At 39.1% G+C, this 15,073-nt stretch overlaps 1 protein-coding gene across 2 annotated transcripts in view; it reads right to left on the bottom strand.

Annotated features, from left to right (window-relative positions):
* CLSTN2 (calsyntenin 2) overlaps positions 1–15,073 on the bottom strand; it is a 368,030-nt gene that overhangs the window by 215,308 nt on the left and 137,649 nt on the right. For both annotated transcript variants that reach the window (XR_013838896.1, XM_079975860.1), the window contains exon 2: positions 12,967–13,089. Coding sequence is in view for 1 of the 2 variants with exons in the window: in XM_079975860.1 (XP_079831986.1) it covers positions 12,967–13,089 (123 nt within the window). In the remaining variant the exon portion in view is untranslated. The remainder of the gene's footprint in view (positions 1–12,966; positions 13,090–15,073) is intronic.

Below are 15,073 nucleotides of genomic sequence, written 5' to 3'. Positions count from 1 at the left end.
TTCAGCATCAAACAAAATGCTGCCTGTTTCTTTCTTGGCTCATAACTTCTCTTCATTAAAATGATTGGAAGTCTTCCAAGTCTACCAAGTCACTGAGCAACAGAAATGTTGTCAGAAATGCCTATTACACCTGTCAGGCACACTAACAAATCAATAATTTAGTAGAGTGCCCATTTCCAAAAATAAAATAAAATAAAATAAAATAGTGTTTTTAATCAAATGACCAGTTATGAATATAAAAGATAGTACACCCCAGATAGGTATAATATTCTTAATAAACACTCAGTAGTAATTTTAGCCATTTTGCTTCCTAGAGGTATAAACAGTGTGTCTTCAAAGGGACAATTGGAATACATGGCAATTTCACTCATGATTAGGATAGTATTTTTCTTTTTGGAAACATGTGAATGTTAACATTTAAACATTTGAATGTTTAAAATCAAGGGGCATTTTATCATTGGACTGCATAGGAAAAGAACTGCATTATTTCTAATTCACATTTGGGGTGAAGAATTTAAAACAAAATTTACTCCTGGATCCTTTGCTGTCACTTGAGGTTCAGGTGGCCTCAGTGGCCCAGACTGCCTTCAATCAGCTTTGGCTGGTGGCCCAGCTATGCCCCTGGACAGGGATATCCTAACTTCTGTTGTCTTGTAACCTCTAGGTTAGATTACTGCAACATGTTTATACATGGGGGTGCCTCTGAAGATAGTGCAGAAACTTCAGCTGGGGCAGAATTTGGCAGCCAGGTTGCTCACCAGAGCAAGACAGTTTGAGTATACGACATTGATCCTGGCCTGACTATACTGGCTGCCAGTTAGTTTCCAAATCAAAGTGCATTCAGACTTATTCATTAAGAGTAGAACCACTGAAATAAGTGAGACTCAAGTTAGTTGTCACTTAAGCCCTATTGATTTCAGTGAGTCTACTCTAAACATTACTAAGGTTTGGATTCAGCCCAATAAACTTACCTGGAGAAGGAAATTATTTTGCACTGAATATTTTCATCCATAACCATTTTAAAAATAACTCGTGTGATATTTATAAGCCTATTTGACTTTTCTAAAAGCACATTAGAGTCTAATTCATGTGCTCCCATATAGAACCTTTTAAATGTTTAATCATCCATCAAAGTCCAAGAGGAACAACCTCAGACTGCAACTATATATTTATTTTCAAAACCACATTAATAAATAACCTATAAATAGCTATAACTCCACATCAATTGTCTAAAAGCAATTATAGAGTCAAATCAACAAAGAGAACGGTTATGTGACACTAATTATTCTATACCCCTTTACCCTTCTATTTTTAAAAAGTGCATTCAGATTAATTGTGACATTCTGGTATAAATCATATCCATTTTAATAAACAATATAGCTACTATGTTCCAATTGCAAGAAATATGTATTTACTAAAAGCTGGATCTTTTATCCCTTTATATTTGATGCTGAAACAGTAGGTAGCTTCTTTATTTTTTTAGGTAGTTTTGAGCACATGGAACCTAAGACTAGTGGTCCAGAGCCTGACACAGGACCGTCACAGATTCAGTTCCCTACAAGTGAGGAAGTGCTTACCTGCAAGCCAGGGGATTGTGGCACTTGGCAAAAATGAACTGGAAAAGAACATTCATAAAGCCTCTTGATCTATAGCCTTTGTTAGAGCAAGATGCAATTATTGTCCTGCCTTGCTGCATGGATAACTGACATAGATGCATCAGAACAAGGGTAGCAGCTTCTTCTGGAGCTTGCAGAGTCTAGCTACCTGCCTCTCCATCTTTCCCTCTGGCCAGCCCTTCCTTTTTGACCATCTCTCACTATGCCCCAGGTATCTTCTCTGGCTTTCTATCCAGCATCATTTAATTTTATTCCGTTTGTGACTTCCTTTTCTCCATATCCACCTACAACTTGCCCTCTAACGGGCCATTTAAAGGTGCATATCCTGGACCAAGGGTCGGCAAATTATGGTTCCTGGGCCGGATCAGGCCCACCTGGGTCCTAAATCTGGCCTGCACTGCAAAGCCGAGACTCCCAGCAATGGCGACAGGAGGAAGAGGCTGAGCGGCAGTGGCTCTGCCACTCAAACACTCACCTCAGCAGTGTTTGATCAGCAGAGACATCCCCACGCCGCACTAAGGTAAACCAGGCATGGGGTTTGATTGGTAGAGCCGCCGCCACTCGGCCTCTTCTTCCCGTCACCGGCAGAGCCACCACCACTCGACCGCTTCCTCCCATCGCCATTGCCGCCCTGGTGCTCCTGTGGGCCAGAGAGCAGAGCAGACGAGCTCGCTCTGCCTACCGAGAAGCAGCAGCAGCGGTGGCAGTGGCTGGGGCTGGGGAGGACTATTTGCCCCCCCTTGCCTCTTCTTCCAGCTCCCCCCTCACCGGTGCAGCTTCTCCGGCCCGCCACAAGGTCTGAGGGACAGTGGGCCAGCCAGCTGCTAAAATTTTTTGCCAACGCCTGTCCTGGACCATCTTTCCCTTCTCCATTTGCCACAGCCCATTATGGTCATTGGACTCATCGTTCTTCAGTGCAGTCTCTCACAGCCTTGCCAACTCTGATTCCACAGCAACAAGGGAAGAGAAGTACCCTGAAGAGAGCCCTGGCAGTTTCCCATGTTAATTAACTGCCTTTTTTATTTTCATGCAGCTTTCTAAAGCTCATGGACTCTCACTAACCAATGCCCAAATATATAAATCTGATGTTAATTAAGGCAGAAGAAGAAAAGATTGAAACAAGACTACCTGCTTATTTTGGTGCTACTACAAGCATGACACTGAATAAGTCAATATGAAATTAATGGTTAACATCACTTGGAAACTAAGCTTGCTCCCAAATTAACAGGTTATTCTTATGCTAACAGTAAACAATTAAGCTGCTTGCTTAAAAAAACAAACAAATATCAGTGTCATTGTGAGTGAATATTTGGAGTGTTATTTGTTATGCACTCTTCTCCAAAAAACACACACAAAAACCCAAGATAATGACACATAAAAATTAATTATCTTATATAAATTTTCAAGGTTCACCAAGGACATCTGGCCTTTGATTACTTTCATGTGATTATAGACAGCATCAAGAATACATATACATATACAAGGTAATAAAATATGGCTCTGAACTGGTGCCAAAGTACTTACTCAACTCAGTCTAGTCATTTTGCCAAGAAGAGTTAACTAAAACAGTCAATTTCCTCTCAGCTGTCCCAACTGCACTTCTCACTGAATTTCAAATGAGCAGAGACATTTTAAAGACCTTCATTTAAGTATTGACTGCCAAATAAAATGGAAACAACCAACATAAGAAATGGATATTCATAATTATTCGTGGTAGGCCACGTTAAAAGGATAGATGCTTTTTAAAGTTGGTGATTCTGATGTAGGGGAATATTTGTTTAACTCTCCTTGAAACCTTTCCAAATATTATGGTTTTAATTAATTTCTTGCAGCTTTTATCACATTGAGGAACATTGTTAATCATACCATTTCAGTTCTCACTGGACATGACTGACGATGCTAATAGTGTGTGTGTAAGTGTATAGATTCAGTAGGGCATGACTGGACACATGGGCCGCATCGACACCATACATTTAAAGCATTTTGATTCCACTTTAAGTGTCATGGCCTTTTCCAAACAATCCTGGGACATGTGGTTGTTTAAGGGTCTCCTAACAACTCTCAGCTCCCTTTAAAAAACTACATTACCCAGGGTTCTTTGAAGGAAGGGCCTAAAATGACCATTTTGCTCTGGGCCTCTTAGCATCTTAAAAAGGCCTTGGAAAGATGCTCTACTGCACTTGAACAGTTCACAGCTTACAGACTTCACTCTCCCTGCTCTGGTGGTGTTCTTTGGAACTTGTTTACAGGCCCAGCCAACTCTTGGTACTGGTTGTGTGATACAGCAATTAAGTGTGAAATGAATAAGAAAGCCTAAAAGATTTTTTCAAAAACAAATTAATTTTTACTAAGAGAAAACTGAATGTAGTATAGAAAAATGCACCCAGCTAAGAATGGTCTGGGCTCCTTCCCTACGTAAGCCAGTACTTAACAGTCAAGCAATTTCCAACCATCTCTGTGAAAGATCCTTTTTATCCCCTGAATTTAGATTTCTCTTCCATGTTTCTCTTTCTCTCTCTGCCAGATTTCACTTCTTTCTATTCCTCTCCCATCTCTTGCCCAATTAGAAGGGCTATAGAGTTAGCATTACAATTAAATTTATCTTAACTGTAATTTATTTGGCTTCTTTCCCCCCTTTCAGTTTCAATCTATGTCAGTTATTGGGTTGAACTCTTGACTCTCCTGTCAACTTTTTAACCTCTTGGTCAGAAAAGCTTCTAGAAGAGAAAGCAACCATTTTACAGGAAAAAAGAAAGGGGGGAACATAAAACAGGGGAGCAATTACATTCCTTCACACTTGCTAAAGTGAGAGACTGGCTTGTCGGTCCTAATTTAAAAAGGAGGACCAAACAGCAAGATTCAGCAAGTGCAGAGAAAGAGTAATTGGAACGTGTACCTGATAGGGATAACTTTTCTTCCCATAGGTTCATCCACCAGGAGCTGACCCAAAAGTTTTGCTTCATTATCTCACATCTTTTATTGCTAGACCTGCTGTGCAGCAACAATTTTATTACACAGTTAATTTGGGGGGGGGGGGGAGAGACCCAGAACACTTGAATACAGAAATAGAATACTAGAATACAACTGTCCTATTAAACATCAAATGGGGAAAGTATGGCTTACATCCAGTGTTCAAAATCAGCCTAGCAGCAACATTCTGAGTTTCAATAGGAAATTAAATGAGATTTTTCAAATGATCTGAAAGTGTATTTAAACTTTTTTATTCTAGGATATCTTCTTCCTTTACGGTGTGAAGGAGTACTTCTTCTCTGTCTTGAATTGTCCGTTTCCATCCATTTCATTGGATGACTCTGGGTTCTAAGAGAAGGAGAAAAAATCCCCCTCAACAAACTGTTATGAGTTTGGGGTGTTAAGCTGCATGCCAAACCCCTCTAATCCCTGGATCCAGCAAGTGTTAAAACCAAGGCTTCTAATTATTGGAATAGCCAGGCTAGCCTCCTGGTGAGGTTATAGCCTAGGACTAGGTGATAAACTATTAAGGGGGATTAAAGGTCTGGTGGTGAGACAGCAACAGAAAAAGCCAGAGTTTGAAGAAGAGGGACCTAGAGGTAAAGCAGCAAGCTGGAGAGAGAGTCAGAGGAATGCTTGAGAGCAACATGTGACTTCTGTTTGAATCTAATGTTGGAAATCTGAGTATGTGCAGCTACTCACACAGAGTCAATTAAGGTTTGGCAGACAGCCAGAAGGCAATCTGAAGGAGTAAGTCTGCCTGGTGATAACAGAGACATGGAGACAGCTCCCCAATTGGTCAAGCTCTCTCAAGGGAGTGATAATTAATGGCCTACTAATTGGAATGTGGTAGTTCAGAGGTTCAGAGTTCTGTGTCAGTGTAGGAGTTGTGAGTCGTGTCAGAGAGAGCTAGCAAAAGATCCGTGTTCTCTTCCTGTATATAGTCCACTGTATATAATAAACACCTAACTACAAGTTCCTGGTTCCTGCTTCGTCTATCCTGTCTGCAGCCAAGTTGCCAATTGCTTCCGTGGATTCTGCGTTAACTCTGCTAGGTCTGGCTAATCTCCTGCAACTAGTCAGAAAGTTGCGAAACACCAATAGGTTTTGCCAATATCTAAGGCTGTGGCTATAGGAGAAACAAGATCCTTTTGGGTTATTAAAGCTCTGAACCCCTCCATCACAGGCTCAGGTTGTACATAAACCAGTCTCTGCTGTGCATCATTTCCAAAAGAAAAACACGAACCCTGGATAAACGACTGAAACCCCTAGAATATCACACTGTTGAGAGACTAGGGAGGCATGCAACAATACTTTCTTCCACAGCATGTTTAATGTCCTCTCTTCCTGCATTTTTTTCTAAACTGAAAAGCCCTAAGTCTTGTAACGATGTGTGATTTCCCCACACATTTCATGTTTATCCATCAAACATTAGGAGCAGTGCATTTCCCAATCACGGCATACTTTTTCTGACACTCCGGTCTGGTGATCTTCCAGACAGTGGATGCAACTTGTTATGAAGGATATATTGTTCCTTTGCAGTTTGGTGATCGGAGTATTCGCTTCTCACACACTGAGGGGGGTGCACAGACATCCTTACCACAGTCCACACACCTCAGCAGCCACATGTGCTTGGTGACCATACGAAGGGTTCACATGCCTGCACAGACCTATGTGTCTGTGATAGCCTGTCCCACTGCAACTTTAGACTCGCAGAGAAGTAGTAAAGACTCTGTTAGGCTACTTCTGACTCAACAAGCCCCCCAAAGTCAGGCAGCATCAGGTTTTCATAAGCAGCACCCAGGAGGTTAGATTTATGGGCACTTCCTTGGAGCACAGGCGTTGAGTGTCTAGGCCCAGGAAGCTGCACATGTGGCGTCACCAAGAAAGATTGGGCTTCTGGACCATGGTCTCCACTTCCTTGAGGAAGGAATTCTGGCAAGAGATGTGTTGCACCTCACAGAAGATGGCAAAAATCTATCTTGGAACTGGACCTCACCAACAGGGAGGAACTGATCAACGAAGTGGAAGTACTGGCGGCCACTTTATTTTGGTGGCCACGGTCTATATCAATTGTTACTTTCAACAGGCAGGTTTTAAATTATTTTGGCTTTAGCTAAAGAAAAAGAGACTGCTAGTGGTTTAAAATAAACTATAATAAATAATAATACCCAGTATTCCCTAACATATCTAATTAAAAGGTTATATAAACCAGGAAAGAACCTGAAACTGTAGCAAACTAGCTGCAGGGTATGTTGACACAGCCAGCTGGTTGTTTATGATAACTTTCCTGTATTTTTAATTAGTCCTCAATTGACCTTTTAACTTATGTCTAAATTTGGAATTATATATTTTAACTCTTAAATATGCTCTTTAGAAGCCAACAGAATTTACTATGGAACTCTCCGTAGACAATAATCCATTTAATATAACATAGGTTTAAGGATCACCAAGTATTCAGCTCATGGCCCACATGAAAGATAACAAATGGAAATAAAAGAATTTCTGTAAAAATCCTCTCATCAGCTATATCAATAACTGCAGTATAGTATCTAAAGATTGCATTGCACTACCAAATATTTGCAGGAAATCTCCCATTTTATTTAGTTGAAAATCAGTCCAGGTTTCCAGAACAATTTTATTTTACCATTAAAGAGCACATGAACTAGGCTAATTATTTTTTGAGGACCTCTGAATCTTGGGAGCAAACCTAAGACCGGATTTAGTGAAAAATATAATAAGTATAGTTCATGAAAACTAATGGAATTGCCATCCTCAGTGCAAATTCAGATTAATTTTTTGTAACCATACTAATGTGATGATTATTTTTCCAACATGGAAGGGATATTATAATAATCTAATTATATTGTGCCATAGATTCTCCATAGTCTGTGTCCTTGAAAAAGGACAGAATGCTCACAAGGAACATAGATTACCATAGCTCCATTATCTCCAAGATCTTAATGCATCTGATTCAAGATTTTAAGCCTTTAAAACCTTCTAAATGTTTCACCTCCCTACAGTGAACCCATAAGTTCATTAGAAATCCCTCAAGCACCTGCATAATATTAACTGTAGGAGGCTTTAATTCAACCCAATTTAGCAGTGTTACTAACATTGGCAGCGATCCCATAATTTTATATCGTGAAGTAGGCTGCTGCCTGTAAACGAATCATTGTCTAGTGCAACAGTATATCTTGAGGTGCTTTCCTTTCCCATTACAGACTGACAGATCCTATGTTGGAATTTAAATTCATGAAAATACTTGTAAATGCACAGTTATTTATCTTTGAGCACTGACGTAATTTAGACTATTAGTGCTGAGAAACATCAGTAATTAAGCAGTATATAAAGAGCTGGAATGAATGAATAAATGGTTTATATACTGGCAAGTCCATCAACAGTAGGCATTGAAGAATTCTAATAAAACATTGATTTCTATCACTGTTAGCCATTTACTCTTTGTGGAGTAAACAACAGACCATCCTATGAAAACCAGATAAGTTTAATTCTTTCCCTCAAAATTCAATGAACTAGTTAAAGGACACATTTTCCTCATAGCAAGTTGCCCACATATCATAGCATTTCAAGTGTATCAAATGAACAATATATCAAGAGCATTATGCATAGTATATTTATTATAGATCACGTGTTAATTTTCTCCTTAACACATCCTGTCCTGTACCCATATGTTACACGCTACAACAATTCCATTTACTGTATCTTTCACTAAGGCCTTGTCTACACCATTCATTTGAAGAACAGTTATTGCTGCCTCCACAGAATCCTAAGAACTGTGGTTTGTTAAGGGTGCTGAGAATTGTTTGGAGAACCCTATTGCCATCACAGAGCTACAATTCCCAGAGCGGTTTAACAGTCAGTCTCTCTTCCTAGGGAACTCTGGCAGTTGTAGCTCTTGTAGTATTATTAACAACTTGTAGTAACAACTCTTAGTATCCTTTACAAACCATAATTTAAGAATGTGACCTTCTGAAATAAGGCAGTGAATAAGGCAGGACAAGTACAAAACAGAAACCTCATCTGGAAGAGCCCCCCAAAGTCTGCTCACTCCAACCTGAATTTTTCATGATCAAAATCACATTACCTGAGTGATCCAGAACATTTCCTAAACATCATCAGTGGGTTATAAGATTCCTGACAATTCAGTCTTTCTGAAAAATGGAAACTGTTGCTCCGGCGGCTGACTTTCCTTGCTATATTAAGGGTAAATGAAAATTGGACAAGGGGGCACAATTACATGCTTTACACTAGTAACATATTGTCCTGGGAAACATGTTTCAAGTGAAAACCTTCACAAAATGAACTTGCACCATTGTTTTTATGCCAAGTTTGTTCTAGTTTTAAAAGGTTAGAGGAGAAATAGAGGATGAGAGAAAGTTATTGAGACTATGTGTACCTTCAATGTGCAGAATGTGCATGGAAAAAGAAGTGTTGGGGTCTGTATGTTTTATCAGATATCTGATTTAGGTAAGTTTATTCTTCTACATACAGACATATATCCTACTACATATGCAGTGGCGGAAATGTTGACAAGTGATTTCATTTCTGGCATTGGTGGATATACAGCAGAATAAGTCATTGACAGAGGTCACTCTTTCATAGCTTGTTCACTGCTAATTTTTTCACAAGGAAATATCTTCCTTATAAGGGTTATCAAAGCTGTGTTCAAGCCTTAAGATTAGTCCAGTTCAGATGTAACATGATTTTATGTTATAAACAGACAAGAAAGTTTATAAATTGTAGTTGTAACAAACTACAGTTTCCCATTATTCCAAATACTGAAAGTTGTACTTATTTCAAACTTCAGTTAGTTGAGAAATCATGATCCAAAACTGCTGTTTTATATGTGTTTCTTATAACTAACTAACTGTAGTTTGATCAACCATATTTAGATCAAGTATGTCACAGGTAGTGGATAATGGAACAGCCTCCAGTGAAAATTAGTTGCGAAACAAGTGAACAAGTGAACACATCTGACAAATAAGCAGTCATTGACCAACAGTGAAAGTACCAGAAAGTTAGTTAAATGACATGACTATATTAATGAGGTGTCCATATAATTTAGCAAGTACAATGGGTCAACTGCATGTACTGACTTTTGAGTTAATCTTGGGGGAAATGATGGACTGAAAAATTCATACGTAATTGCAAAGACCACAAACCTGCAACCAAGTTAACCAGCAATTGTGGCTGTCCTGCCTTTGGATTCAGAGTGTGAGGCCAAGTAAGAAACTCAGCTGTAGGTTGAGTTTAAGTCACTGCCAAAGCTATAACACCCTATTCCTGCTTTAACCAGCATAGAAGACCAAAAGAAATGTACTTTGATCCAAGAGCAATGTTCCTAAGCATCATAAAATGATGGTGTATTCAAACTTACCCATTAAGGGCTATATACATGTTTTTCCTATTTGATAAAAAAAATATCTTGATAGTATGCCTATTCATACTTACTTGGAAATAACATAAACTGAAATCATTATTTCAAAGTTAAGATTTAAATTTTCAGGTCAAAAACTGAAGTGTATGGTATGCAGATGAGACAACCTTGATGGCGGAAAGTGAGGAGGAATTAAAGAACTTTTTAATGATCAAGGTGTCTCCCCTGCCAGGTAAGTAAGAACCTTTTAATGAGGGTTAATGAGGAGAGCACAAAATATAGTCTGAAGCTCAACATAAAAAACAACAAAAAAACCTAAGATCATGGCCACTGGTCCCATCACTTCCTGGCAAATAGAAGGGGAGAAAATGGAGGCAGTGAGAGAATTTACTTTCTTGGGTTCCATGATCACTGCAGATGGTGACAGCAGTCACGAAATTAAAAGACGCCTGGTTCTTGGGAGAAAAGCAATGACAAACCTAGACAGCATCTTAAAAAGCAGAGACATCACTTTGCGACAAAGGTCTGTATAGTTAAAGCCATGGTTTTCCCAATAGTGATGTATGGAAGTGAGAGCTGGACCATAAAGAAGGTTGATCACCAAAGACTTGATGCTTTTGAATTATGGTGCTGGAGGAGACTCTTGAGAGTCCCATGGACTGCAAGAAGATCAAACCTATCCATTCTTAAGGAAATCAGCCCTGAGTGCTCACTGGAAGGACAGATCCTGAAGCTGAGGCCACCTCATGTGAAGAGAAGACTCCCTGGAAAAGACCCTGATGTTGGGAAAGATGGAGGGCACAAGGAGAAGGGGACGACAGAGGCGAGATGGTTGGACAGTGTTCTTGAAGCTACCAACATAAGTTTGACCAAGCTGTGGGAGGCAGTGGAACACAGGAGTGCCTGGCGTGCTCTGGTCCATGGGGTCATGAAGAGTCGGCCATGGTTAAACGACTAAACAACAACAACAGAGATATTTTCCAGCCATCATTTTACAGTTTATATAAAAAAACCTGAGGAATATTTATCCCACATCAATAAATATTTATCCCACATCTAACATCTACACCATTTATTTTCAACCAGTGGTAGCACCACTGAAAAAGATTGCTCTAGATTTTAAAGAAAATATATTAACAGCACAATTCTCTCTTTGTTTACTCAGAAGTAGCTTCCACTGTGTTCAATGGAGCTCTCTCCCCAGTATGTGTGTTTAGGATTGCAATCTAAGCCACTGCAGAAAATACCATGTATCTCCAGAATGTGAGAGGAATACCATGGACCAACCTCTAGTTGGAGGAAATGATTGACGTTTGACTTTGTTGCAAACTCATGATACAACAGTTCATTAAATATTTCAATATAATTATACAAAACAAAAATTCCATAATAAGAATCCATGGGGGGAAATCTAAATCATTTATTAACGATATAGACCATACTTCTGGAATAGGGACATTTTGTAGTTACATAAAAAGTGGCTGTGACAAAAATCAATACCAAAATAGATATGCTTCATTTGTTTATATCAAAGAGATACTTACAATTTTCCAACTAATACTATATTATGATATCCAGCAGAGAATCAATAAAAGGGTTGATAAAATTCAGAACAGATTTAAGGTACAGCAATTGAAGTTAAGTGGCTTCATCAATTAATTGTTGACAAGAAATGTCACAAGAAGAAGAAAAAAGTGAAGCTAGAATGCAGTCATAATAGATTTCCACAATAACAATAAAAAGAGAGGAAAGAAGAAAAAGGAAGAAAAGTGCACTTGGAATCAAGGCTAGAACTATTATTATCTTCTATACAAGGCCCAAGAAACTGCATTTACCAGACAATCTCCTTTGATATAAAAATATAGGTGTGCCAGAAATAATTTGGACACACCATTCACTGCACTCTGAAGCATTTGTTTTCAGGACTCATAATGTGTGTTCAAGTTCACTTCTATCAAGACTTAAAATGTTTTCTCCGGCTTCATCCTAATATACGAAAACACTATTTCAAAGCTAACAATATGCACATCCATTTGCAGGAACTGATTAGTTTATGGCAGAATTTGAGGGACCAGGGGAAGTTGAGTCATGCAATCTATATTGGTGACAGCTTCTACAAATGTAGGAAACTACTGTAACACAACAGGGGGGAGAAAATTGGATAATGAAAGCACAACAACTACAGTAAATACTACTACTAGAGGTATCACATAAATGGAAGGGACAGAGATTCTCAAGCCAAAGTGATAAATAAATATTGATGTTCCAAAACCATACATCTTTAAATCTGCACAAATCTCATATTTAATGCTCACGCCTTAAAGGTTTAAATAAAATGCTACATTTCTTGCACTGTTAATCAGACAGTAGTTTTATCCCCTCTTTTTGTAACATCATTTAATGCGACAAAGAAGGTAGTCATTTTCTGTTCAAGAAGTTCATAATTAACTGTATAGGAAAATAAATTGCAACTGTAAACTTCTGAAGACAGACATCTGTCATAAACAAACGACACTAGGAATCTTGAAACCCTCCATTAACACTTCCCATCTTGGTTCTGACTATAATAACTTAAAACACCATTAAACATGATGCAAGTGATTGTAAAATATTCTTTATGTAGCTCACCAACTGCTTGCAAGCAAATGAGCTTAGTGTAGGCAATCATAATACACAATTTACATAAAGCAAACTCCAAATTGATGTTCTAACAAGTAGTTTCTAAACAGCCACAACCAAAAAAACTTGCTGTATTACATTGCTTATGATCTATTTTGTCTTTATAGTGAATGCACAACAATCATAAACACGCTTCATTTCAAGCTCTATGGGCCCAGGTTTCAAGTTAGATGATTCGGCAAATGAACACTGAAGCATAGCATTTGTGTGATGTGCTATCAGTATACTGCATACAAATTGTATAAATCCATTTGATGAGCTTTACACAAAGTTTATGGTGACATTGAACAAAATATTTCCTACCTGCATATGGAACAGGGGCATCTTTGTCCAAAGCAACCAGTGGAGGATCCAAAATGACTGTGTCATTGTTTTCAGTAATAACTCCATGATAAGATGTTTCAATCCATGGCTTGTGCTTGTTTACTAGGAAAAGAAAGGAAACAATTTTCATTAGTATAAGAGTTTCCCCTCCCCTTTCTCTTTTCAAGTTGCTTAATTATATGATTTTATTTTTATGGGGGGGGGGTCACTAGAAAAATATAGAATGAGTCCCTCCTCAACCAAAATTTAGCTGCAAGTGAAACTGGTATGAAATGATTATTATTCCCATCATCAACATTACACCATCAACACACTTAATGAACCCTGAATCCAGCAGCAATCCAGACAAGGAGTCAGATGCTGTAGAGGCACCACCTAGGGAGCTGGACCAAGTTCTACTTCTAAGCTGACTGCTAGAGATCAGAGAACCACAGCAACTGAGGCTGGCAGACATGATTCTCCAAAGGGACCTTGGGGATCACCAGAGCTAGAGCCTGGAGCCTCACAAGTACCTTCCCCTGGGCCTGAAGAACCAGATGCCTCACATCCCACTTCATCAGTCCAGTGGCACAGGGAGGAAGGCTATGGAATGGAGGAAGAGTGCCCATCTCCAGACCAGGGGATTGGTCCTTTAAGGCTCTGAAGTTCTCCATAAGGGGAAGTAGGTACAACCTGACAGAGGAAGTCTGGAAACAGAGAATAAGGCCTCAGTCTGCTCCCAACCCTTCTCAAAGTAAGTTACTCATTTGGAGCTTTCTGTGGTCCTGAAATTTCTGACCAGCCTTGCCTCCATCCTAGTCCTGTCCTGCCTCACCTCTTGCCTTTCCACCTTTTCTGTGGGGTTCAGCATTGGACTGGAAAACAACAAAACAAACCCAGATCTTGCTGAGGCATTTTTTTTAAGTACAACAGATTTAAACTACTGCATTGTAAAGCCAAGTGAAATCAACTCCCTTCTGACATTATTGTCACACATACACACAGAGAGCAGATGCTTACGAAGCAGAGATGTGTGTGTGTGTGTGTGTGTGTGTTTTCTTCCAACTTAAAGAACCAGAAAAATGGTTTTTAAAAATGAAAAATCAACATTAGATATCAAATAAACTACTTCCCTTTCTAGTTAGTCTGAAGCGACACACAAAGAGGGAAAGTATACCAGTATTTAAAAAACCAGGGGGGGGGGGAAATAAGGAGGAAACAAACAAGGGGGTAAGAGCTCTGATGGGATAGACAACTCAGGCAAGACAGTTGTCTTTCCTTGCCCTACCTTGAAGTGACAGGAATGAAACCTAGAATCTTTTACATGCAAAGCATGTGGTACAGTACTGAGCTACTTCCTCTCTCTACAAAGAATAATCTTTCAACCTCATCAATGTCAAACTGCAGCAATCTATTTTTTTAAAAAAAGGCAATTCATTTACTGATAAGATTAATTAAAATCCTTCTGGGGAAAAATGGAGGGGGAAATGTATTGAAAAATGCAGCTACCATATCTACTTCACCTCTGAATTGATTATAGGATGTACTTTCAAGAGAGCACATACAGTTTCTCACTTAAGAATGTATTATAGTGTTAGTTTCACATAGAAGATCCTTACGGCATATATTCTGGGAAGTAATTAAATGTATGTGTTTTACTCCATGTTTTTATGAACATCTCCATCCTTGTGTTGTCAGGCAGGCCCTTTAATCGAGAACGTTTTGCAAAGTACAGAAACGTGATTTGGTGATTGATCAAGCAGATGATAATGCAGCTGATATGAGTAGGGACTCTGAGTATATATTACAAGGGGGGGAGCAAGAGCCATCCCTCATCGATAGAGCACATACCCTGCATGTAAAAGATCCCAGGTTCAACTCTACAAATTCCCAGATAAATGACCAGGGAAGAAGTAACGAAACAGACCTCTGCTAGAGACACTGGAGAGCTCGACCGGTGGCCTGATTAGGGCCATATGGAAGTTTGAGAAATGGAGAACACTTTGAAATGAACCTCACAAACCACACCACCTAGACTAATGTGCACATCAGCATGTAGTAGACCTTCATATTCCACACTTCAAGATTTCACACTGTGGTCTGAGAG

Source organism: Podarcis cretensis (genome assembly GCF_951804945.1).
Source record: "Podarcis cretensis genome assembly, chromosome: 5".
NCBI classification, from domain to species: domain Eukaryota; kingdom Metazoa; phylum Chordata; class Lepidosauria; order Squamata; family Lacertidae; genus Podarcis; species Podarcis cretensis.
The sequence above is the reverse complement of the archived record's forward strand: the minus strand, read 5'-3'. Positions and strand labels throughout refer to the sequence as shown.